Raw genomic sequence first — 25594 nt, forward strand, 5'->3', positions numbered from 1 at the left:
CTTGTTTCCTTATGATATATTAGTTTATACCATGAGATCCTACATTCATGCTTGGAATATAACACAAGGGTGATTGGTTGAAAGAGAGATTTTGTTTAGCCCAATCAATGATCGAGTGGTACATGGAAGTCCCTAACTTGGTTGGCTTTTGGATATGTTAATATGAACTATTTTCTCTATTATGAGTTATGAGCACAAGTATTTCTTATTAGGTGATCTTATGGTTGATTTTTTGTTGTTTCTATTCTGGTCATATACATGGTTCTATGATGTGCTCTACATATGGTTCTTGTTCATGATTTGATAAGTTACTGAATGGTTCATGAATGCATGGGCTAACAAGTGTTATTGCAACTAGCTAGAGAAGGTATAGAGACTTCTTGGTGATTCTTAAACGAAGTACAAAAGTTGATCATCATATATGCATTCGTGATCTATAGCTTATATGTTTTCTATCTATTTAATGAAATGTCTATCTAGCACTAGGCATGTCTAGGTCAATATCTTACCCAAGCTTGATTGTTTAGCACTGTTATCTCCAGTTTCATGATTGTATAAAGTTACAAGCAATTCTGGGAAGTGGTTTGGAGGCTAGCCTGAAAAAGTGGAATAGATATCACAACCGCTGGCACAAAACTGAGGAATTTGGGTGTAGTTGGAGCCTCATAACTGCTTACACAATGTGTTAAGGGTGTAGTTAGGGAGTAACCCTTGTGAAAAAGAGTTCTATCTAAGGGATTTATCACCTAGGGTGGTTGGTAGGCTCCTAAGTGATTTGTAGTCTCTAAGGGATGTCAATTTACTTCCATTTTGTAGGCCCCACTTCCATAACTAGAACTTGGAGATCGAGTCATTTATATTAACACTCAGCTCATATTTTCCCTAGAGAAATTGTCAAAGTGGGTAAATGTGGGAGGGGTGGTTATAGGGTGGTATCAGAGCGAAGTTGCAACATTAGATCTTGGGGTAAAAGCATATTTTCATATAGGTTTATAAGTTTGTCATGTAGGCATGATGGTTAACGATTGTTATATGCATCGCTTTTATATGAATTATTGTCATTTTATTATTGTTATGGTTACATGTGTGATAGATGCTAGTTGATTAGTGTGGTTGTATTCACGTTCATCAATTAGTCATGCATGACAATTACCACTTGTAATAGTCCCGACTTGCAATTATAATAAACTTGCAAAATATGCCCAGAAACATAGCATAAGAGATTGCTAGAATGAAAATATATTTTATTAATGTCTCCAGAAACCCTTGAGGTAGGCTAACAACATACAGTCACTCCTTAAGGAAGGAGAACACTCCACAAGCTAATTCCTTTCCATATATAAAAAATTACTCAAATTGTCCCAATGGAGAGTATTTGGCCTCTATATAGGCTTCATACATAAAATACCATGGGCAAATACCATGGGACTCTCAATATCATACATCCAATACAATGGGCTTATCACATTATTCCATAACTACTTGTGGTCCCTTGCATAATGTTGGTTAACCACTTTATTTATTAACTATGGACCATTTATTTATCATCCTTACATTATTGCATCATATTATTCCCTTGGCTACCTCCCCTTGTACCCTATATTATCCCCCTAGGTATACTACACTCTTACAGTTTTGAGTCATTTATTTTTTTACTTGCTTTACTCACCAACCTAACCCAAATTCAGTCTCCATGTCATGGATGATTTCCTTTTGAATTTGCATGGGCATATTTGAAAATGGAAGAAGTAGATCCTCTTTGAAGAATTGAAGGAATGATTCCTTCAACTTACGATTGAAAACATTCCTGACATCTTTCATTCTGATATTCCCAGAGACAACATCATACTTTCTCTTGATTTTGTATGTACCAATGAAGCATGCATAACATCCAAGGTGGTGGAAGAAAATTGGGTCCCAAGGAGTGGTTAGGACGTTGGATGTCTCTATTCCCTCTTCCACATTCTTAGATGGTATTGTGATTCATTTTCCCTATATCTTTTGCTCGATCGAGGAGTTGACGGGGAATCAAAGGATTCCCTTTGATAGCGTTGCCTTGGTCAGATTAGTAGATCGTTATTCTATGTATTTGGAAAGCATGGGAAAGTCCATACCTTCTAGTATTTTCACTCCTTCTACCCCCAATATAGAAGCCATTACCTCCTTCAGTTTTTGACTATCATGTCTCTATGTATGTACAGTAAAATTTTTATTTAAAATTTAAAATAAAGAAATAAAGCCTATTTTTCTCTTTTATAATTTTCAAATAAAAAGAAAAAAAATACAATTCAAACAAGCAAAGGAAACATATACAAATCTATAAATTAAGTATGAAATACCCCATTCTAGCAAGAATCAGGTCGCTTTGCTCACTTCCCTCTGTTGCTTGACATTTTTTTCCGTTCTCTTTACTCCCTACATTTTTATCCCTTCCCTCTAATTCTTTTAAACAAGAATAGTGAAAAATAGATGGATAGGGGTTTTACTTTCGTCTTTGTTAGGGGGTGAATGAGATAAGCAAATTGATTTCATGACTACTAGATGCCAAATCAAACCCACAAATCTAATTTTTTTATTGAAATCCAAAACAACGGTGGAGAGGTCATTTAATATCTCTTCTCGACACCAACATATATCCAATCGATTAGTTATTCTCTTTGATAGCCTCAACAGATTGCTCCAGTCGTGGTCTTATCCAACCATAGTCTGCTTCCAACTCCATGTAGAACATCAAAGCTCCCTTGATTTGCAATTGGTGAGTATGAGAATGGAAATATGGTGAATTTATTACATTATTTTAGTTGAGTAGTCAATACACATAATAGTTTTATCCATTGTGCGAATTATAGATTGGCAAGTTTTTTGTTTTCTTTTTTTCTGACTATTGCGTGAATTATAGATTGGCCTACTTATTTTTAAAAAATTCAATTTGGTTGAATAGCCCATACTAAATTGGGTGCCATTAGTGTTGTATTTAGAAATGACTATTGGCTAAAAAATGTAGTCATTTTGGGGCACCAAATGGGGTGCTAATTGCACCTAATTTAGCACCAATAATATTTCTTTTTTCTTTCCATCTAATTTGTACTCATTGTCATATTTGCACTTTACAATATCGATGTCTAAGGCTTCCATGTTGTTTCTGATGTGGGAGGATTCCATCTTATATTTATTTTTTATGAGGTTTGAATACCAATATTGGATATGCAATGTGAATAGGCACATAGGATAAGTTAAAATGTTAGTTGATGTAAAGCACTGTAAATGGTGTTTTCACCCAATGGAGGGTGTTTTATGTCATATATTCTTAGCCCACTAATGAATTTGGTGTGGTTTCAATCTTTCTCATTTTATTTTAATATCCAATGACTCATAATGTAACAATGAAATAGTTATATTCACATACACACATTTTCACCTTTAAAGGTTATGTTGCGTAGTGATTACTTATACATGTGACACAAACATTTTTTATCCTACCGCTCACTCGTTTCTCATTTATAGGGTTGATAGCATCACTGAAAATATATGTCATCCATAATTTAATGTATACTAATCATTATATTATATATTGAGTTCATTTAGAAGTCTTAAAAAATCAATTTTGAAAATAGTATATTCTCTATCATATACAGTAAAAGGGTTTTTTTTTTAAATATAAAAAAAATTGATATTTTGCGGTTTAAAATTATGTATGAAGGGTTTGAATTAAGTTAAATGAAAATATTAAATAAATAAAAAGTAGCCCATTAGTTTTCATAATCCTCATCTCATATTTATAAGAGTCGTGTCATGTCACCATATTGGGAGTATCAATTAACAAAAAGGTTATATATTGAAAATAGGAGAATTTTAGTTAGAAATTCTAGTGAAAACTAGTTGAGATTAAATCAATTTTACATTTACCTAATTGGAAGGAGAAAAAATGAAGTGCATAGATTTTATGTGGCTAATGGAATTGTTGTGTATTACAGTATCTGGAGGAGGCCATGGACAAAGGACGTGGATGACGTAGACCTACTAAATAAACAAGAGGAAAGTGGGTGGCCATAGAATCAAATATAGAATCTGCAGATACAATAAAGGTAAGAAGACAAAGAAACCTCAACCAAAGGAGGATGATGTTTATGAATTCACAAATGCTACAATATAGATGAGATAAAATTATATAAACTATGTTGTTGATTTTTTCAAATCCAAAACATGATATCAATATGTCAAATATATGAATAAAGTGAGGTTTTGTGTTGGATAACATATTGATTGAGATGATATAATTGGTGTAATAAACATCATTTACTATGTTATGTGTTATAGGGGCAAGATGAGGCCTTGGAAATAGATAGTGTCATATCAAATAAGGACAAAACAGATGTCGTAGGACATCAAGTAATAAAATTTTGACTTAACTTAGGAAGAATTTTGTTATATATCCATCCTTTTTCACAATATAATTAGAATTTATAATTTATTATATAATATTGAAATAAATTAATACATGTTGTGGATGTTTCAGATGGAGATTGGAGCAAGTTCACGACTTAAGCATTCAACTAAAAAAAAAACATATATATGTGGGTGTGGACCTAAAACTGTTAAATCATGAAGAACACAATGGGTGGAAGAAGATATAACAATTGATCCTATAGAAAAAACAAACAATTGCATTGAAGAAGAGGTTGGTCAAGACTATATTACATGGGATGGGATTTGTTAAGAGATATTTGGTTATATTTCTTTGAAATTGATACATTTATTATTTCTCTATTTTTTCCCAAACATTAAATAATGGTTTCATTTTTTGATAGGTAGAAGATGATGATGAGAGTATGTCTACTGGTACTCAAGATCCAACTGGGCTATTAATATTTGGACAGGATGATCCAAACCATCCTTTAAACCATACCAAGGCTAAAAGAGCATATTTAAAGAGAACTCTACCAATTGAGAAATTTAAACAACTGATGAGATTATCATACATTGATGACATGCCACCTAGCCTTAATGATGATGACGATGATAGTGAAAATCCACTGCATGAAGAAGGATTGAATGAAATTCTTATAGGTTTCTTTGGGGATGGAAACAATGATGGGAATAATGATAATATGGTTGACAGTAATGATGATAGCATGAGTAATTATCGCCAAGTTAATGTTGATGATAGAAACCTAAAAGAAACATCAAGAAAGCAACAAAGACACCCGTGTTCAAATTGGGTGCAAGTAGAACCTCAAAATTTAGATGCACAATAATATTATGAGAAATCAATTCACCATTTGGTTGGTTAGATAAATGATTCACCACCCTAATGAAGTGAGTTGAAATCTATTTCTTACAATGCATTGTCAATTGGTGTATGTAATTCGTAAACATTCATCAACTTTGTTTAGACTTATTTAAGGGGATTTTAAAACCATATATTGTATATGAATAGTCATAATATATATTTTCATGTCAAACATGTTTACCATAAGTTAACATTCAATTGATCTAATCTTTGGCGATCTTGCTGGGCACTAAAAACTAAAATATTTCCTAAAGAGAATGTGTTTCCATCAACTTGTAGAGAGGCACGTCATTTGTTTGTTGAATTGGGGATTGAATATAAGAAAGTTTATTGATGTAAAAATGATTTCATTTACATAGAGATGAATATCAAGACAAGGTAGAATTCCTTGTATGAAAAAGAAGATATATAATAATGATGTTCAAGGTCCTATAGTTCCAAAGAAGGTTTTATGTCGCATGCAAATTATACCTAGACTTAATGAATGTTTTGTTGCAATTCACTTGCACAATTAATGGACTGGCATTGAAAGAAAAGGAGTAAACATGGATTCATGTGAATTCTGGCTGACTCCAAAGCATTGAAACACAGAAGAAAAATGACAAAGAAAATTTAAAGATGAACCTTATAGTATAAGGTTTGGTCTTTCAATTGATGAAGTGTGCCCATTATCTTTCATGAGCTCAAATTATAATGTTTGGCTAGTCATATTGATAGTATATGATACTGCCCCATGTATGAGTGTTAGAAAGGAGCACCTTATGCTAACTCTCATTTTTATAGGAAAACATAAAGTTAAAACATGGATGTTTATCTTATGCATCTTATTGATGAGATGAAACTATTGTGGAAAGGCATAAGAATGTATGAAATACCACGTCCTCCATCAAATAGTTCCTTGTTGTTGCATGGTGTTCTATGTTGGACTATTCATGATTTTCCAGGACTTGGCTTTTGTTCCAGTAAGATACAATTTTTTTTCGTATTTACACTCATAATTTATTGTCATCCCAACATTCATACTTAGTTTAATACTATTATTTTGATGTTATTAACTATACTTATTAAATTGTAGGGCTTCAAAAAAAAGGGATCTTTTCATGTCCAAGATGTGCCAAACAATTTCAGGGGTGGTATTTTAAAGATCTACATAAATTTATTTAGCCAAACAACAAGGTTTTTCTACCAACAAATCATAGGTTTAGAAACCACCATAAGAATCAATTTGATGGAAAAGTTGAAAATAGAGGCCTTTCCATGACTATGGGTCCAACTGATTGACTTAAGAAGTATGAAGATATTGAATTGAAAGCTTGGCAAGAATTTTTTAATGGGGGTGATTCTATTGAAGAACCATAACAAGTTGTAATTAAGATGGTAGAAGGGATGAAAAGGAAATCCATATTACATGAGCTCCCATACTAGATAGATCTATTAATACCTCACTTATTATATCCGATGCACATCTTAAAAAATGTCCCAGATTCAATATTTCGACATCTAGCAGTTAAAGAGAAGGATACCTTGTCTTCGAGGAGAGATATTGCTCTTTTGTGTATGGAATTTGATAGAAAACATTGGTGAGCAAATAGTGAAAATGAAAAATATGCAAAAGCTCCATGGATTTTGAAAAGGAAAGAGTTAAACTAACTAAAAAATGTCATATGTTCAATAAGGACACCTATTGGCTATGGTTCATCATTAGATAACACTTTTACAGTTGATGGACATATCACATGATTTAAAACACATGAAATTTATAATTTTATGAAGGTATTATATATCATAATTTCACATTTATTGGTAAAAATGATTAGGGACTAAATATATTATTATATTATATTGAGTCACAAAAATAACTAATGACCTTTGATAAATGTGTTTAACAACATATCATTCCATTTGAAATTAGGGAGGATTCATGTCATATTATTGACTTGATGAATGCCATAAGTTGATGGTCTGCATTTGCAAGGTATGTGGTGTGGAATGTTCATGTGTGAGAGACATAGAGATGTTTTATTTCATTTTAATATTTTCCTAAAGGTTCATACTAACTTACTATTATTATATTAGGTGGATGACATCCTAGGAGATTCATGAATGTGAAGTGCCAAAATGGAAGAGGAAAATTGCAGAAATTATATGTGTATTTGTGTTAGGTCCCTATAATACTAATGTGACCCCTCATTGTTATTAGTGCAACCCCCTGATTATATTGTAGTGTCCATGTAGTCCCCACATTGTTATTATTATGCCCCATAGAAGCCCACTATTGTTATTGTTGTGCCCTTCCATTATTATTGTTTTGTCAGCTCTAATTATATTATGACCCCTTAGACTCCTATATATAGAAAGGAGGTATTGTCATTTGTATCATCCAAGAATTGTCCATTTGTGTAATTTAAAGGGGGTTTCCCCCTTGAAGAGGCTGATTTCTAAGGTGTTGATATATCTTTTCTATCATTTAGTGAGTTGGTTTCATAACTGTTGCATGGAATGAGTCGATCTTGCAGACAAGATAGACCTTCCTAGAATCTAATGATATCTAGTGACAGTAGCAGAGTGATGAAGAGTGTGATAATGAATTTCAAAAGAATGGAGTGTCAAAGTTTCCACTTAGTCCTAATTCTAAGGACTATGAGAGCAGCAGTGATGAAGAGCATGATGATGAATTTCAAAAGTATGGAGTGTCACGGTGTCCAGTTAGTCCTAATTCTAAGGACTATGAAAGCAGCAGTGATGAAGCGCGGGATGATGATTTTCAAAAGATTGGAGTATCACAGTATCCTCTTAGTCCTGATTCTAAGGACTATGAAAGCAGCAGTGATGAAGGACAGGATGATGCAGTTAGTCCTAATTCTAATGAGTATAAAGGTAGCAGTGACAAAGGACAGGATGTAGCATCTTCAATAAGTAAACAGCCACATTTTCAACGTAGTCCTAATTCTATGGACTATGAGAGTAGCACTAATAATGCACATGAAGAAGAATATCCATTAAACATCAACTCAGGTTTTCCATTTAGTCCGAGTTCTAAGGACTATGACAGTAGCATTGAAGAAGGGGAAGATGAAGAGTATCCTCTAAGTCAATATTTGAAAATCAGAGCTGATCATAGTGTGGATAACATTCCTCTTAATGATGATGAATATTCTTATAAAAATGATGATCCAATGATGGAGATGGTGCCAAGAAATATTGTATCGAGGAGTAGGAGCAGGCCTTTTCATATCAATGCAAGCTATTCTAGTTATACAAGGGGTAGAGGAGAATATCTGATGAGAAGAAGTTCTATCAACGCTCTCATTTCAAGTGAATGTTGCCAAAATAATTGCTTGAAACATATGGATTTCACATTTGCATTAGAAAGAAAGAAGAGATATTTGTCAATGAATAAAAGCATGCAAAACTCATATTTAGTTGGTTGCATGCAATCTACATTGTCAGGTTATGATTATCATATTAGGAATTTATTATTGTGTAGAAAAGCTTTCAAAATGTTTCATTCAATTGGGAATTTTCGTCTCTCGAGAATTCAAGAAAATTTGGAAAAGGATCCCACATTTTATTCAGAAGTACGTCATAAAAGAAAGTTTGGGCCATTATCAAATATTGCAATGTCATTGATGAAAGATTTCTTTTCAAAGCATGGAGAGTGTATGCCAAATAGAGAGACAATACATATTCCAAATAATTTTTCAAGACGAGAAATCTACAACTTATACAAAGAATATGCAGAAAGTGTTGAGGGACATGGCCAATTTATTACATATCAATATTTTGTGAAGATATGGAAGAAAGAATTAAATAATGTCCGTATTCCTAAGAAGACAAGGATGGGGATTTGCAGTACATGTGCTTCTCTTAAATAAAAAAGGGACAAATGTGAAGGCTCAGAAAGAGGTAAGTGTTCATAACTTTTACTTTTAAAATTGTATAGTCATCAACTATGAAAACATATTTCTTAATGAATTTCTTTTATGTTGTGTAGATTTAATTGTCAAAGAACTTCAGGAACATCGCGAACAACAAACAAATGAAAGGAATAAGTTGTACAAGCATTGAAAGAAGTGTTATGATAATCCGAATAAATATTTGGGTTTGATAATTGATGGTATGGACCATAAGAAAACACTTTTACCACATTTTGTTCGCACACCCAAAAATTTACAAGAGGAAAATTTTATTCAGTTTCACTTGGTTGGTTGTATGGTCTTCAATGGGAAAATGTTGCCAAGGGTGTACTTCACAGCTCCAAATATTCATAATGATGCAAATCTGACCATAACCATAATTCATGATGTGATTTCTCATTGGTCTAGTAATCTTCCTGAAGTTTTGTATCTACAATTGGACAACACTTGCCGTGAAAACAAAAATCAGGTTGTTTTTGGATATCTGAACATGCTTGTTGAATTGAGAATTTTTCAAAAGGTAAAGGTTGGTTTCCTTCTTGTTGGGCACACTCATGACCATATTGATCAGATGTTCAGTCGTTTTTCAGTCACATTGAGGAGGAAGGAAGTTGGGAGCTTGCCATCACTAATTGAATGTATTAAGAAATCATACATGCCAGAGCCTACTTTTGATGTGTTGGAAGAAACTGTTGACATGCGAAGGTTTATTCTAGGATCATATGGTGAGAGGAAATGCATTGAACAACTTAATGATATTAGCTTCCAACATCAATTTCGTATCAAAAAAATTGATGGGAAAACACTAATATGGGGCAAGAAGTTTTCAACTACTACAAAATGGGCACCGTCATCAGGTTTGCAATTTTTGAAGTTCATTCTAGATCGTCCAATATTTGCATCAAAAATATTATTATTACAATCAGTTGGTGAAGTTCAGAATGCACGCAGACAGAATAGACATATAAATTATTCTGATTGCTTAGAAGAAATTAAAAAATGTATTAGATACACATATGAGTACTTTGACATTGTTGATTCAGTTTGGTGGGAGTCATTTTTCAATAATCAAAGTGATATCATTTCAACAACAACAAATGATGATATACCTTTGAAAAATCCATTTATTTGGCCACAAAATGTGTCGAATGAACATGAGGAAGTAAACATTGTTGAACAGCAAAAAAGTCAAGGTATTATTAATTCTTCACAGGCAATGGAAAGAGAGATGTATATTGGTTCCAGAAGATCTCGTGCACAACGTGAAGCCATGGAAGACCTTTATAGGGGTTCAGTACATGATATTAAGGAGGGTTGCATGATTGCAGTGCTAGCAGATGGAGATCCCAATGGCTACCCATTTTGGGTTGCTAAAGTTATAAAGGTCTTTACAGAAAATGAGGATGTTACAGGTGTTGAAGTACATTGGTATGCCACAAATACACACCCATTCAATGGTGTGTATAAGCCAGAGATGGTAGTTGACAAAAAAAATGGCGGAAAAAGAAAAATAAAGGGTACAAATATAAATCGCCGCCGCACAGACATATTACAATTGGAGGATGTTGACATACTTGTTTATAACTTCAACTTAATAAAGAGAGGAACTCTTCGCTTCAAGACGATAGAGATTCTGAAAAGGTTGTTACCAGAAGGAACAGTGTTGACATGGGAGTCTGCTAAAACCAGTCGTAGATCTAGAAGACTTTTGAAACCTGGAATGTTGGGCATGCATGTGGACTCAGATGGGGCACTAGTTGATGAAAGAGAAGAATATGGAACATCTTCGTCAGCATCCAGTCACTCATCTGAAGATGTGAATTCTGATGGTGAGCAAGAAAATATGAGTGATTTTGAATAATTGTTTAAGACAGTTTATATAACTGATGTATGCATCGTATATTCAAATAAAATTAATGTTTTCCATATGTTGTTAAATGAGAAGTTATGAAGCATTTTTATATGTCTTAAGTATGATAAATTTTATTGTTTAAATATCTACAATGCAATATCAAATTAGAGATATAATGTCTGTTTTATTCAGTATAGAAATAAAGACTTTGGAATTCATTTAGTGATATAATTTGTTCATAATGTCATGGTTTTTTAATTTTACAGTTGAAAAAATTTCAATTTCTTTTGTATCTAGCATGTTGTGGTTGAAAACACGTTAGATTTATACTTACGAAAGAAAAATGATATTCTACCACAAACATTAATGTGTTTTTTCCTCAAAAATAACTTTGTTTGAGACATAAAAAAATTGGTTTTATTAGTACTTTTAAAATTTTTTGAAAATTGACCCTAAAAAAAAAGATCATTCTTCCAGTATCATTACTTTAATTTTGAAGCTATATTTTGCACAAAAATTTCATATTAAATTTCGTATTCACTGCCATTTTTAAAACATGTTCAAAATTGACTCCTAAAAAATAAAAACATCGTTCCAGTATACAAACTTTTCGTTCTTAGCACTGTTTTTGATGTTTTTTTGGGGTTTTTTGGCTAGAGTTCCCGTTTTGAGTTTATAGTTCCCGTTTCAAAGTTTACATTGTTTTATACAATCCCATGGTCCACGAACCATGGGTAGGCCGACATGAATTTACATTACATTACAATACTTTAGGGTGGACAACCCTATGACTTAACCTATACTTCGCCCTCTGCACCCGCAATTCACGGAGTCTTACAAAACCTTTAACCAAACTTGGGCTTTGAGCCCCAAAACATGCTATGGGGGAATTCCATGCCCAACACTTCTTATAGATGGTAATCCAAAAACATGGTTTTTTCTACACTCAAAGTTGCTTTACAAGTTCTCCAAGCTTCTCGAAAAATGATATCTCCTACAAAAGACTATTTCAAGATTTCTAAACCTACCACTTCTACTGACAAAGTGTTGAGTAACAACACTCTCTTACTCAAGGAATCTGCAACTTTATTTGACTTTCCAAACCTATGCCTGAAAACAAATGTATAACTTTGCGAGAGTTCAACCCATTTAGAATGCCTTTGATTCAACTTACCTTGACTATTGGTATATTGTAATGCCTCGTGATGAGTGAACAAGGCAAATTCCTTAGACAACAAATAGTGTCTCCACTATTTCAAAGCCTACACAACGACATAAAATTCTTGATCATATGCGGAATACTTCTTCTTAGCATGATTTAACTTCTCATTCAAGAATATTGTTGTTCTTCCTTCTTGACTGAAAGCTACTCCAATGTTTGTCCCACTTACGTCATAGTCAACTTGGAATACTTTACCAAAGTTTGGAGGCGCCAAATTTGGTTTATCTATCGCCTTTCCTTTCAAATCTACTAATGATTCCCTTGCTTCTAATGTCCATTTAAAATTCCCCTTCTTCATTCACTTAGTAAGAGGCACACAGATCTCCCTGAAATTCCTAATGAATTTCCGGTAGAAGCTTGCCAATCCATGAAAGCCCCTCACCACGAAATTAAAATGAGGTGTTGGTCATTCCAAGGTAACCTTCACCTTCTTAGAATCCATCTTCAAATCTTCCTTGGAAATCACAAATCCCAAGTACTCTAATTCATCTTACATGAATGTACATTTCTTCAAGGATCAACAACTTCTCTTCCTTCAACCACTACAACACTTTCCTTACATGTTCCAAGAGGCGCACTTTGTTTTCACTATGAATTAAAATGTATTCCAAGTATACTACAACACAGTTTCCCAAGAATGGATTCAAGCCCTCATTAGTGAGCCTCATGAATGTGCTAGGGGCATTAGTTAGCCTAAATGGCATAACCAACCATTCATCAGCAACAATCTCCTTGAAATTCATCAACAACAATCTCCTTGAACTCATCCAACAAGGATTTATTTTTTGTCGGGGCGATTTCTAATTTTGCTTCCCTTTTCAGTGCCTTTGGAATTATTGCTAATTATAATTTTTCCTTTCATTCAACATGAAAAATCTTCTTGTTTGAACACAACCATTAGAGGATATTTCAACCTAAAAGTGGTCTCCTAAGGAAAAATAGTAAAATAATAGTTGAAATAATAAAATAAGAGTTATGAATTTTGGAGGGAAAAGAAGAAAACTATTTTTTTAATTGTATTTTTGGATTATCTCCTTATGGGTTTACTCAACTTTAAAGTGTAGACACTCGTTGGATACATAATTAAATTCCACATCCAATGACTACCCATTATGCATACTTTTGAGAATACCACATTGATAAAAATTGAAGATACATTAAAAAAACTTTATATCTTCATTTTTTATGAATGTGGGTCTTCTCAAAAGTATGCATAATGGTTACTCATTAGATGTGGAATTTCATTTTGTATCCAAAGAGTGTATACAATTGAAATTTGAAAAATTTAAGATACATTAAAAAAACGTTATATCTTCATTTTTTATGAATGTGGGTCTTCAAAAGTATGCATAATGGGTACTCATTGGATGTGGAACTTAATTTTGTATCCAAAGAGTGTATACAATTGAAATTTGAGTAAACCTATCAGGAGATAAGCCAAAAATACAATTAAAAAGTAGTTTTTCTTTTTTTTCCCTCCAAAATATTTACATTTATGTCTTTTTAAATCTAAAGGATTTTGAATGGTTTACATGTTATGGCATGGAAATTACATGAAAATTTCATGAGCACTTTTAGATGGAAATTTCCTCTAATGATGATCTTGTTGTTACACGTGCTAGTACTTGCACAATTTCATGTTATTACAGCTGTATTTTCCAGCATTGAGTTGAGTTTGTAGTGTTGTTGGTTTTTCCTAAAATCATATGCATTCCCGACCATCATGGTGAATTTTTTCGTCAAACAACCATGGCCTTCCCAAAAGTATGTGGCATTCTTCCATATTAACCACATCACACAATAATTGCCCTTGAAGACCATCGATTTGAAAATTGACTAGGCATTTCTTAGTCACGTCCACATGCTGCCACTTTTGTAACCATGCAGCTTTTTAAGGGTTTGTATGGACTAAAATCTTGAGATTCAATTTGTCTATGACTTCAGTAGACAGTAAAATTTGTGTACTTCCTCCATCTATGACCAACTTACAAAACTTTCCTTGGACCTTGCATTTAGTTTTGAAAAGTTTCCTTCTTTACTCTAGCTCTTCCTCTTCTTCTCAACCTTGAGAAATACTCTAGGAAACATCAAATTTTATCCCTATTCTTATTGAATCAAAATCACATTTTCTCCAGCAATAGAAGCTTCAACAACTTGTGTAACTTGTGTTCTAGATTCACCTCTTCTCCCTGAATTTCTCCTTCCAAGAACTCATATTTCTTGTTTCCTTCAAACTCCACAGGGATAATACATAATTAGATATTTCCTCTTTCCTCTCCTAACACCTCGTCTATCTCTTATAGCCTTGTTTCCACCTTTATCACCTTTACCACTAGTGGATTCTTCTTCTTTTTCATTGTGTCTAGTTGTCCATGCCCTACATATACCTTTAAAACTTCTTCTGTTGTCTTTCTATTATGTTTTCCTATCCAAATTTTCTTCTATTTTCAAGGCAATGTGGTAGGATTCGTCAATGGTTCATAAATAATGTGTACTCATTTCACCTTGAATCAAGTATTTCAGTCCATTCACATACCTTGCAACTCTTCCGAATTTTGGTTCCTATATACCTGATTGAAGTGACAATTTGAAAAACTCCTTGGTGTAGTCATGAACAGAGGCCTCCTTTTGCCTTATATTCTAGACTTGTCTATACAATTTTTGCTGGTAATCAAGAGGATGAAATTTCTCCTTGATCTTCATGAACATTTTCTTCCAAGTGTTCATATGTTCTAGCTGATTATTTACTCTATCCTTCTATAACGTATCTGAAAATAGTGCATCGTCATCTTTCAACTTCGCCATGATGATCTTTATCCTATTTGGATCATGAACATTTTCATGCTCGAAATATTTTTCGAGTTCTCCAATCCAATCTATGAGCACATCAACTCTCAAATTTCCATCATAACATGAAAATTAAACTCTTGCATTGCCTCTATTTCTCAAATATGAAATCAACCTCATTGTTGGGTCTCTCTCTTCAGCCTCTTGTTCCTCATCTATTTCTTCTTTAGGCTTTGAATCTACCTCTGCATCTATATTTCTTCTATGCTCCAACTATTTTATTCTTCATCTTAACTCTTCTAGCTCTGTATTTGTTGCACCTCCTTGTCCTACTCCTGTTCTCCTCAGTGACATCCTTACAAGTTGTAAATGTCTCACCAACATCAATAGACCTCAACCAAGGCTCCATGACCCAACTTGTACCTTCAAAACTCTTGTCGTTCAACCATCGAAAAAGATTTGATGGTACCCTATTACATGAAGCAATTTAAGGTGCAAATACCAAAATGAAACTCGCTCTAATACCCCTTAATGCAGTCCATGGGTTCAATTAACCTAATGAATGTGGATCGTTTTTACAGAGTGTAGAACCTAGGCCATTGGAATTTGGTTACTATAATAATTAATTCAATGATGAAATCATAAAGAACAAATAAAGAGTAATTTGAGTCTACTAAGAAGAACACATAATGGATTCAAATATCATTTAATTCATTCAAAATGTGTTGTTACATAAAAGAATACAAAGATGAGAGTGAAATTTTCACAGTGCTTGAAATCCCCACGATGTTACACAACAATACCATGCACAATAACCAAACACCCTCGCTAACTTGAACAACAACTATCCACATTCTTTGAAAAACATGTAGTAGTCAAACCCATGCCAACAGTCCAAGGGCTAGGAGTTCAAACCCATGCCTCCAAGTACAAACAACCATTTTTCATGTTTTGCAGTTACTTTAAAAGAGATTTAGACTTTTAAGATATTTGATACTTAAATGCATTTCGGCACTTATTAGATCTATAGTTAAAAGATGTATAATGTTGTATACAAAAGCAGCTAAAACAATGAACAACGAGTCCAAACAAAACTGTAACAACAGACTCTAATAATATGAGGAAAATTTAAATTTCTCTATTATTATGAAAAATACACATGAAGCCATCACTGGATTTTGTATGGCATATCTTCATGTATATTTTGAGAAGAGAAAAAGTACAGAGGCGTGAAAATATAATATAAGAAAGAAAAGGCATGGCATATATAGCTTCATGTCTATTTTTGAGAAAACGGTAGAGAGCGGAGAAAATATGTTAAAGAAAAAGACAATATTTATTTCGATGAGCATTCCTTCGTGAGAGCATATATGAGGTCTAGAAGGGATATATCTCGAATCGTACGGAGCAACTGCCCAGATAAATTTGAGCTCCCATCTGCGAAGAACAGCAGTTATTCAACAATCCAATGGCTTGTCTCAGACAGGCACGGCAGTCGGGCGCTGCAAGTGTTGTGGAGCACATTTGTAATCCATAAACGGTGACAGAAGAATGTTTCACCACTTGTGCTCCGTTGGCGAATCGATTGACGTGTAAGGGAGCTTTCCGTGCGAGAGTTGCCATGAGATTGGCGAGAGTGTGATTGAAACCATGAATATTACTGTTGCTCTTCGCACTCTCAAGAGAATAGGCAACGCTGGTATCGAGAGCAGAGGCGAAAGTGTAATTCTCATAGCGAATGAAGCAGAATTCGAACTGAACACGAGCGCTTATCGCGTTGGGGCAGCCTTGAAAAGCCCTCTCTGACGCTGCAGCGACACAGCTTTGGCACTCATGGCGAGAGACGTCGGGCCTGCATTGCACAAGCCCCTGGACTCCGCCATATGTATGTGTCGCTAATCCGCCACTGGGGGCAGCGCCATTCACCAGGGATTTCAATAGCCTCTTCAGATTCCTCTCGTATCCACTGCCACTGCTGTATTTGTTCGCATTGCACAGACCGTAAATATAGGAATCCGATATTTGCGCCCCATGATCCACAACTGAAGGTGAAACTGAAATTGAAATTGAAATTACATTAAATAACAGCAGTAACGTCATCCAAGTACACCACCGCCATCCTATATTATTCATGCCTTCCATCTATCTTCCCAATAAATATCCGCAGTGAGTAGCAGAGACTAGAGACAGATGCACGCAAACTCTAAATGCTATTTACCGAGAGAAGACGGAAGGGTTTTATAGCTATAGCCGGAGGATACGATGCGGAGATACTGCAAAATTAAACACATCATCATTAAGATACTGCAAAATTTAGCACATCATCATTAAGATATTGCAAAATTTAACGCATCATTAAGATATTGCAAAAGGATTAAAGAATATGTAACAGAACGCATGCTTATTATCTCAAAACTATACTGCTATTAATAACAGACAAACAAAAATAAACAATCATTACGATGTTGCAAAAAATGCATAACAGAAAGAATGCTTAAAACTATATTGGTATTAATAAGAAATTAATTTTTTCATTCCTAATTATTTTAAATTTTGTATTTATTAGTATAGTTAATGATATCTCTTTTTGGTTTTACCAAATTGCTAATTGATTTAACACATCATTAAGACATTGCAGAAGGATTTAAGAATATATAACGGAACGCATGCTTTTTAAATATACTCGTATGAATAAGAATATATTTTTTCTTTCATAATTATTTTACAATTATCATTTATCACGTTGCGTTTTTGGGGTCAAATTAATAAAAAAAAATTCCATATTAATGATATAAAAGTACCGGTTAAGAATTTTTTGCTTGAGTGTTAATAGATTTCTCTTTAAGATGAATTGTAAATTTTTTGAAACATGATCTCATATATAACTAATTTTTTGTTTATATATATATATATATATATATTTACTTATATTTTTATGTCAACATTTTATCAACACTAACTAATTATTTGTTTATAATATATTTATTTACTTATATTTTATATTTGTATGGCAACATTTTTTGAACACTATATATATATAGCAATATTTTCTCAACACTAAACTCTAAAGCTGTAAAACATTCTATCAATTAGCAATATTTTGTATTTGAAAATTTAAATCAAAATTTAAGATATATATGTATAAATTATTTTTTATATAATAATTAACGTTATTTTCTAACATCACCGAGGCTCTAAAACACAACACGCTTAATTAAACTATAAAACTTTAACCAGAGTAAAGTCAGCATAGTAGATTCAGTGGGTCATAGCTTCACCATTACAAACAGTAGCATGACGTACGTAATTCCATTGCTCGCTTCCCACGGAACATAGTTTATTGAATCTTTCGTCTCCCAAGGAATCCCTTCGGGTTCGAGTTGGTTGTGCATCGAAAACTTAATTATATGATCCTTAATGGTTAGGCCATCACTAGATTATTTTACTCAAATGAGATTCAAAGGTTTTTAGGAATGGAATTTGTAAGTTATTGAATTTTAAAATAGAATATTCATAAACATGAATCTTTATGTATTAGTATAGTTAGAAAAATGAAGAATTCAAAATTGATTATTTTGGGTAGAAAAATAAAGACGGCAAAATTAATTATTATACATAGAAAATTACATATATTTATATTATAATATTTCAAAAATATTTATAGTATTGTAGTATGATCATGATGATGAGAAGTGACAAATATATTATTATAAGTAGAATAGTGTAAAATAGATTCTTATAATATTTAAGAGGTATTTATAGTATTTTTTTTTATGATGATGACGGCATTTTTGATGTCAAAGACAATTATGATGATTATAATCAGTGGAGATCCATGTTAATTTTAGATCTATTAAATTTCTTAAGATACCACCTTATTTTTGAGTGAAAAAACTTTATGAAATGTTTCCACTTAGATAGATTTGATTCATGTTGTCTTTTGTTATATCTAGAGTTAGGATGGATCTATGTTGATTATGAGTAACACTGATGAAATTTATACTTTTGATATTTACTTATTTAATGTTATATATAGACAGTTGAGATTGGAACATTTTATTCATGAATCTCATTCTCCACATGCCCCTCATATTCATAAAACATATATTCATAGAATATTCTCTCTTCCCTCTTCTCTTTCTTTATCTATATAAAAATATTTTTTTCTTGAGTTTGTGATGTCGGAAATTGCTCCACAATAGACATTTTTAGTTGCTCCACAATAGACATTTTTAGTTGTTATTAACGTTTTTTAAAATTCCACATATCAACTTCATATTAAATGTTAAAAATAATTACAAATCTCCTTCGTAACTTGAATCACTCATGACACATATTTGAAATATTTGATTTTGCCCACATAAAACACTTTACACATTGTGTAATATTAACAATATTATTTTTACTACCATCTGTTAACTCCATATTAAGTAGTCAAAAAATTACATATCTCCCTCATATTAAAAGTTAAATTAATTTATATTACTTTATTTTTCTATAGAAATTTCATGTAAAATTGAGGTAGAAATTGAAGTATTTTATTCATGATGGGCATTAATTTTTTTTTATTATTATTTTCTAATTTCTTAATACAAATATCTTTTTATTATTTTTAATTGTGACATTTCATGACAACATCTCTTTCATACTAGGCTATAGAGCCCCTCCCGGTACAGTGATGGTATTGTTGGTGGTGCTGATGACGACAAACATAAAGACAAGAACGATGATGAAGATAAAATTATGAAATGCATTAGTGATGAAGACGTCGATGTTGTATTAATTGATGATGATGATGATAATGATGATGATGATGATAATGATGATGATGATGATGATAATGATGATGACCATGACCACAATGATGATTAGAATAAAATCTTAAATATAATATTTTACAATACAAATATTTAGGATTTTTCTATATTAATATAGGTAATAAAGAGTGGACAATGGATTATAATAGTGTTCAAAAGTATATTTATATTATTATTAATTGATGATGATGATGATGACGTGGTAGTAGTAGTAGTGACAACAACGATGATGATGATGACAATATGACAACGGGGATAAAATTTTAAAATATAAAAGAAATAATGATGACAATGATGATGATGATAAAATTTAAATGTACCATATTTTAGAAGACTAATATTTAGAAATTTTCTATAGGGGAGGAACGCCATTAGGCGAACACCTCCACATCAACATGCCCTCCTGCCACGCTGGCACGTCAACCTTCATACGACACGTAACCCCTCCATGCAGTGACCTGTTGAGCGTGTATGAGTACCGATTCAGCAGGTGGAGGCGGGGTTTAGGGTTTGCTTAGTGTGAGTACCATACGCCTTGTTCATTATTGCGTTCATTTCTGTTTGGCACTTGTTCTTGTCTGTTCTCTCTGCCAGGTAGTTGAATATTGTTGCTCCAATGGCGATCACTGCCATTATGGTTGTCGGTGATGTGGGTGGTGGTTTATGGACCAGTAGAGATGGTCGTGTTGGAGGTTGTTCAGTTGTTTTCGTGTGTTTCCTCTTGTTTTTTGCCTAGTTTTTCTTCCCCGTTTGGTGGTATGGGCTCGTTATTCGTCTGCCTTTATCCTAGTGGCGAATTTAGCTCGGCTCGGTGTTGGACATGGCCGTTTCGCACTCCGAAAGGATTTTTCAGGTTTGTAGTTCAATTTATGAACTGCAATTTCACATTTTATCTGCATTTTTGGTCCCTATCTAACTATTTTTATGTTGTCTTGTAGGTTGTTGCAGTCTGAGCTACTGTTTTTGGAGCATCTGAGGTTCCTGTGGCTTTCTAGCATAGAGAAAAAACGTGGCATGGAGAAGAAATGTAGGACATTGTCCTACCAACCTGAAATACTATGTTTTTTAACACATTTACCCTCCATTGGAATATTGTGCCTTTGTTTTATGCTTATGTATGTGTTTACCTATGTGGGTTTTGTGGGTTTTAGCTAATTTATGGGTTTTTAGTTTTTTGGCTTTTGGCTAATTTATAGGGTTTTTTTGGGTTGTGTATTTTACACTCAGTGGGGTGTGCGGAAAGAGCCCATTGAATTTTTTTCATTCTGCCAATTGAAAATTTAAGTCTCGGAAGTTGGTTTAAGAGCATCCTATGAGTAGCAACATGACTATGGCTTCAGGATTCCTATCTACCTTGCTTCTATGCTCATATATAGTGCCCAACCTGAGATTGAATGAATGAGAGGTCACCTCGAGCCTAAGTCAGAGAGAGAGTTTTAGCCACGACATTATATATGTTGTTGTGGGTTGGTTGCACGTTGATGCAGTGGTGGAATCCGTGGGGGTTGCACAACCACGGTATGAGACGTGTAATGAAATGGTTTAGGAATAGCTGCTGGTTGAAATTGAAGGTGTAGGTCTCTTTGGTCTACTAGGTTCATTTTACTAGGTCGAGGTAGGGGTTATGAATTTGGGGTTAACAACAATTGGGTCTCAATATATGCTCATGTTCAAACCTGGGTCTTTATCGTGGTGATGCCTCATCTTGACCACTAGACCAAAGCCCAATAGACCAAGTCTTTTTTAACAAAGTAGGGGTTATCAATTACTGGAATATAGGTTGGAATATGGTTGCTTTTTGTTGCTTTATTTGCAATAGAATATTTTTGCAGTAAATATTTAACTCTGCATAAGTCTTTGCAAGAATGTCATTCAACTGAGTCAAGAATCTGTTCTAAATGGTTCTTAATGAGCATTTGCGTTATTCAGTTGAATCAATAATATATTATAAATGGTTTTTAATGAACATTTTCTTTTTGTTATTATGGTAATTGCTTTATCGTGGTTGTTAATGAACAATTGCGTTCTGTTGTTGTGGTAATTGTTTACATGCTTTTGGAGTTGATCAGGCATGAGACGGGTATTTTTTTTGTTTTCTCAACAACTGTGAATCCATTGTATCATAGCATTTATTCTTGAGTCATAGCTCTAGGGCCTTCCATAGATTTCCTTGAAGCATTATTTGTGTATCTTTTATTAGTATTAGTTAGTATCTTCTATTTGTAACTACTTGTGATCTATGTTCACTTCTTTTCCTTCTTTATGTTGTTGCCTTTCATCAAGTAATTACCAAGATTGTTGTTCATCTGAGTCAAGAATCTATTCCAAATGGTTCTTAATGAGCATTTGTGTTATTCAGCTGAGTCAATAATTTATTCTAAATGGTTGTTAATGAACATTTTCTTTTTTTTGCTGTGGTAATTGCTTTCTTTGATGGCCTATTCTATAAAGCTCCGAAGTTGAGTCTGTTGCAAGGTTTGCAATGCTTCTGCCTATTGGATGAAATCAATACAAGTCTTCTACTTAGAAGGATGCTTTTGCAGTTGGTCAGGCATGAGATGGGTATTTTTTTGGTTTTCTCAACAACTATAGATCCATGGTATGGTAGTATTTATGCTTGAGTCATAGCTCTGGGGCCTTGCAGAGATTGTCTTGAAGCATTATTTATCTTGCCTCTTTAACTTTGTTACTTACATCGTTCATTTACAAACTCTTAACATAGCTAAAATCTCATTATTATTTACAATTTCTTCATATTCATATTGTGTGATTTTATTCCAAACAGAATACTTATAAATCCTGGCTCTTTAACTTCGTCACTTACATCGTTCATTTAAAAACTCTTAACATAGTTAAAATAATTTTTTGGTTTTGGCAATTAAAACATATTTAATATAAACCTCTAATTTATTAGAATCCCTACACATACAAGTTTCTAAATTTTTTTCTTTTAGCCTAAACCTTTTTTTTGTTTCATAAAAATTCAAAATTAAAATAAATTGTTTTGTAAAAATTCAAAGTCAAAATATGCATTAACTAATTAGTGATTATTTACAATTTCTTCATATTCATATCGTGAGATTTCACTCCTAACGGAATACTTAAGAATCTTTTCCCATTAACTTCTTTGCTTACATCGTTCAATTATAAACTCTTAAGAGATTGTCTTGAAGCTTTATTTGTGTATCTTTTATTATTATTGGTTATTAGTATCTTCTATTGGTAACTACTTATGTTTTATGTTCACTTCTTTTACTTCTTTATGTTTTTACCTTTCATCAAGTAATTACCAAGGCTGTCGTTCAGCTGAGTCAAGAATCTATTCTAAATGGTTCTTAATGAGCATTTGTGTTATTCAGCTGAGTCAATAATTTGTTCTAAATGGTTGTTAATGAACATTTTCTTTTTGCTATTGTGGTAATTTATTTATCGTGGTTGTTAATGAAAATTTTCTTTTTGCTGTTGTGGTAATTGTTTACATGCTTTTGGATTTTTCCACCCATGAGATGGGTATTTTTTTGGTTTTCTCAACAACTGGAGATCCATGGTATGGTAATATTTATGCTTGAGTGATAACTCTAGGGCCTTGCAGAGATTGTCTTGAAGCATTATTTGTGTATCTTTTATTATTATTGGTTATTAGTATATTTTATTTGTAACTACTTGTGATTTATGTTCACTTCTTTTCCTTCTTTATGTTGTTTCCTTTCACCGATTAATTACCAAGGCTGTCATTCGAATGAATCAAGAATCTGTTCTAAATGGTTCTTAATGAGCATTGGTTCTTAATGAGAATTTGTGTTGTTCATCTAAGTCAATAATCTGTTCTAACTGGTTGTTAATGAACATTTTCTTTTTGTTGTTGTGGTAATTGCTTTCTCTGGTGGCTTGTTATATAAAGCTCTGGAGTTGAGTATGTTGTAAGGTTTGCAATAATTCTGCCTACTAGATGATTAGGATGTGCTTGAATGTTACCATATCCTTGAATCTAATTTTCTCCTCGTATCCATGGAGGGATTGAACAACCCAAGTGTCCACTTGTGTTACTAACCCTAGCACTGGGTGCAGGTGTCATATAAACACAGTTAGGATTTAAACCTACAATGGTAGGGGTATATGAGGTGGGAAGAACCCCTAAAGTATAGTGGGGGACTTGGATGTTAATCAGCTCTTGGTATGATGTTGTGTGCTCTGCAATGTGGTCTAGCGTATTGGAAATCATCCTATTTGCCTCAAACTGGATTGACCCATAGACTTCCCTCCTTGTCACCACTCCTCTTTCCAACAGTTCTTGAACCTTTCTTACCTCCCTCTCTTGCCTTGCCAATTTTTTGTGATGTTCCTTATCTTCCCTTGCTTTTTCTATTTCCATCCTTTCCTTTGTTCGAGCTTCTGCTGCTGCAATCCTTGCAGCTCTCTTATCCTTGGCCAACTAATTTTTCTTTTTAGTTTCCTGAACTTCAATTTTTTACGTTCAAACTCAAACAATAAATTCATATAATCTTTCGATGTGAGAAACTATGAGCTCCTCCCCAAACTAAGACAGTTTGCAGTTGAGTGCCTTGATGAGGCCTTCACTCTCTCTATTGGTAGCTTTAGGAATACACCAAGTAATTTGTGATTTTCCCCATGCTCCCTAGGATCTGACACTTGGCTTTCACCCTCCGGTACAACTGATTGGCCCCCATTATTGTCTTCTCCAGGTACCTCATGTTGAATAGGCTCCTCTTCCAGTGAACCATTGTCCACAAAATAATGAACAAGTTCGGTGTTCAACTCTGATGGTTGGGAAGGCATGTCCATGCTTTCCTCATTGGTGGTAGACAGATTATGTGGGTTGATATTCATAATGGCCTCTTCCAATCATGATGGTGGGCTTACCTGGGTTGGCATGCTTAATTGTTCATTGTTTAATCCTATTGCATTATCATTTGAGATCAAGTTTGCATTTTCATTCACTTCATAAACTGCCTCATATGGAATATCACATGCAGAATTGGCATGTGGATTAGTGGGTGTGACAGCCTCCATGACATTGGCAGTTTGTTCATGACTGAACTGTGTCTCATTCACATGTTCATCATCATCACCACATAAGTGCCCTTCATAAAGGGACATTATACCTTCAACATCAGCAACATCTTCTTGGGCATCAACATGGTCTTGTAAGTTCTCTGCTTCTTGACCTTCCACATAAAATGCTTGGCTACAAAAAGTATCATGCATGAGAGCATCAACATTAAGTGGCCATATACCAATCCTCCTAAATCCAGCCTTGATATTAGAAGGTGTGAGAGCCCTTTTTAATTCTTTACTTGCAAGCTCAGCTAGCTCAAACCTCTTTACTTCCACCCATGGATTCTTTGCCATCCATGAAGCTCGCTCGATCCTGAAATAATTCTTGAAAGGCCCAAACACGCTGACAAGGGGTTGCAATCTGTGAGTGGTATGAGTCGACAATGTTAATATGTCAATGCCAAAATTGTTGGCCTCCTCAATTTTTTTCAAAGCCATGTGGCTTCCATGGCCATCTAAAATCAGTAGGTGTCTATTTTCAAGAGAGACACCACATAGTACATATGCAACAAAATTACAAAGACAATTTAGGAATAATTCCTTTGTCATCCATACATGGGGATGTGCTTCCATGCATGCACCTGGATCACAGTTCTGTATATGGTTTTTTAGTTATGTTTTACCTTTGAATAG

The 25594-nt window shown here is 33.6% G+C and overlaps 1 protein-coding gene across 1 annotated transcript; it reads right to left on the reverse strand.

Annotated features, from left to right (window-relative positions):
- Positions 1-16445: 16445 nt before the first annotated feature.
- LOC149264454 (antimicrobial ginkbilobin-2-like protein) lies at positions 16446-25003 on the reverse strand. Its single transcript, XM_089399032.1, has 3 exons — positions 24767-25003; positions 17287-17341; positions 16446-17122 (listed from the first exon to the last, which is right to left on the reverse strand). Exons 1-3 carry the CDS (start codon positions 25001-25003, stop codon positions 16446-16448), a joined length of 969 nt encoding a protein of 322 aa, XP_089255158.1.
- Positions 25004-25594: the final 591 nt, after the last annotated feature.

Source organism: Pinus tabuliformis, chromosome 6 (assembly GCF_031772625.1).
Source record: "Pinus tabuliformis cultivar Carrire ecotype Pingquan chromosome 6, CPIR1, whole genome shotgun sequence".
Lineage (NCBI taxonomy): Eukaryota > Viridiplantae > Streptophyta > Pinopsida > Pinales > Pinaceae > Pinus > Pinus tabuliformis.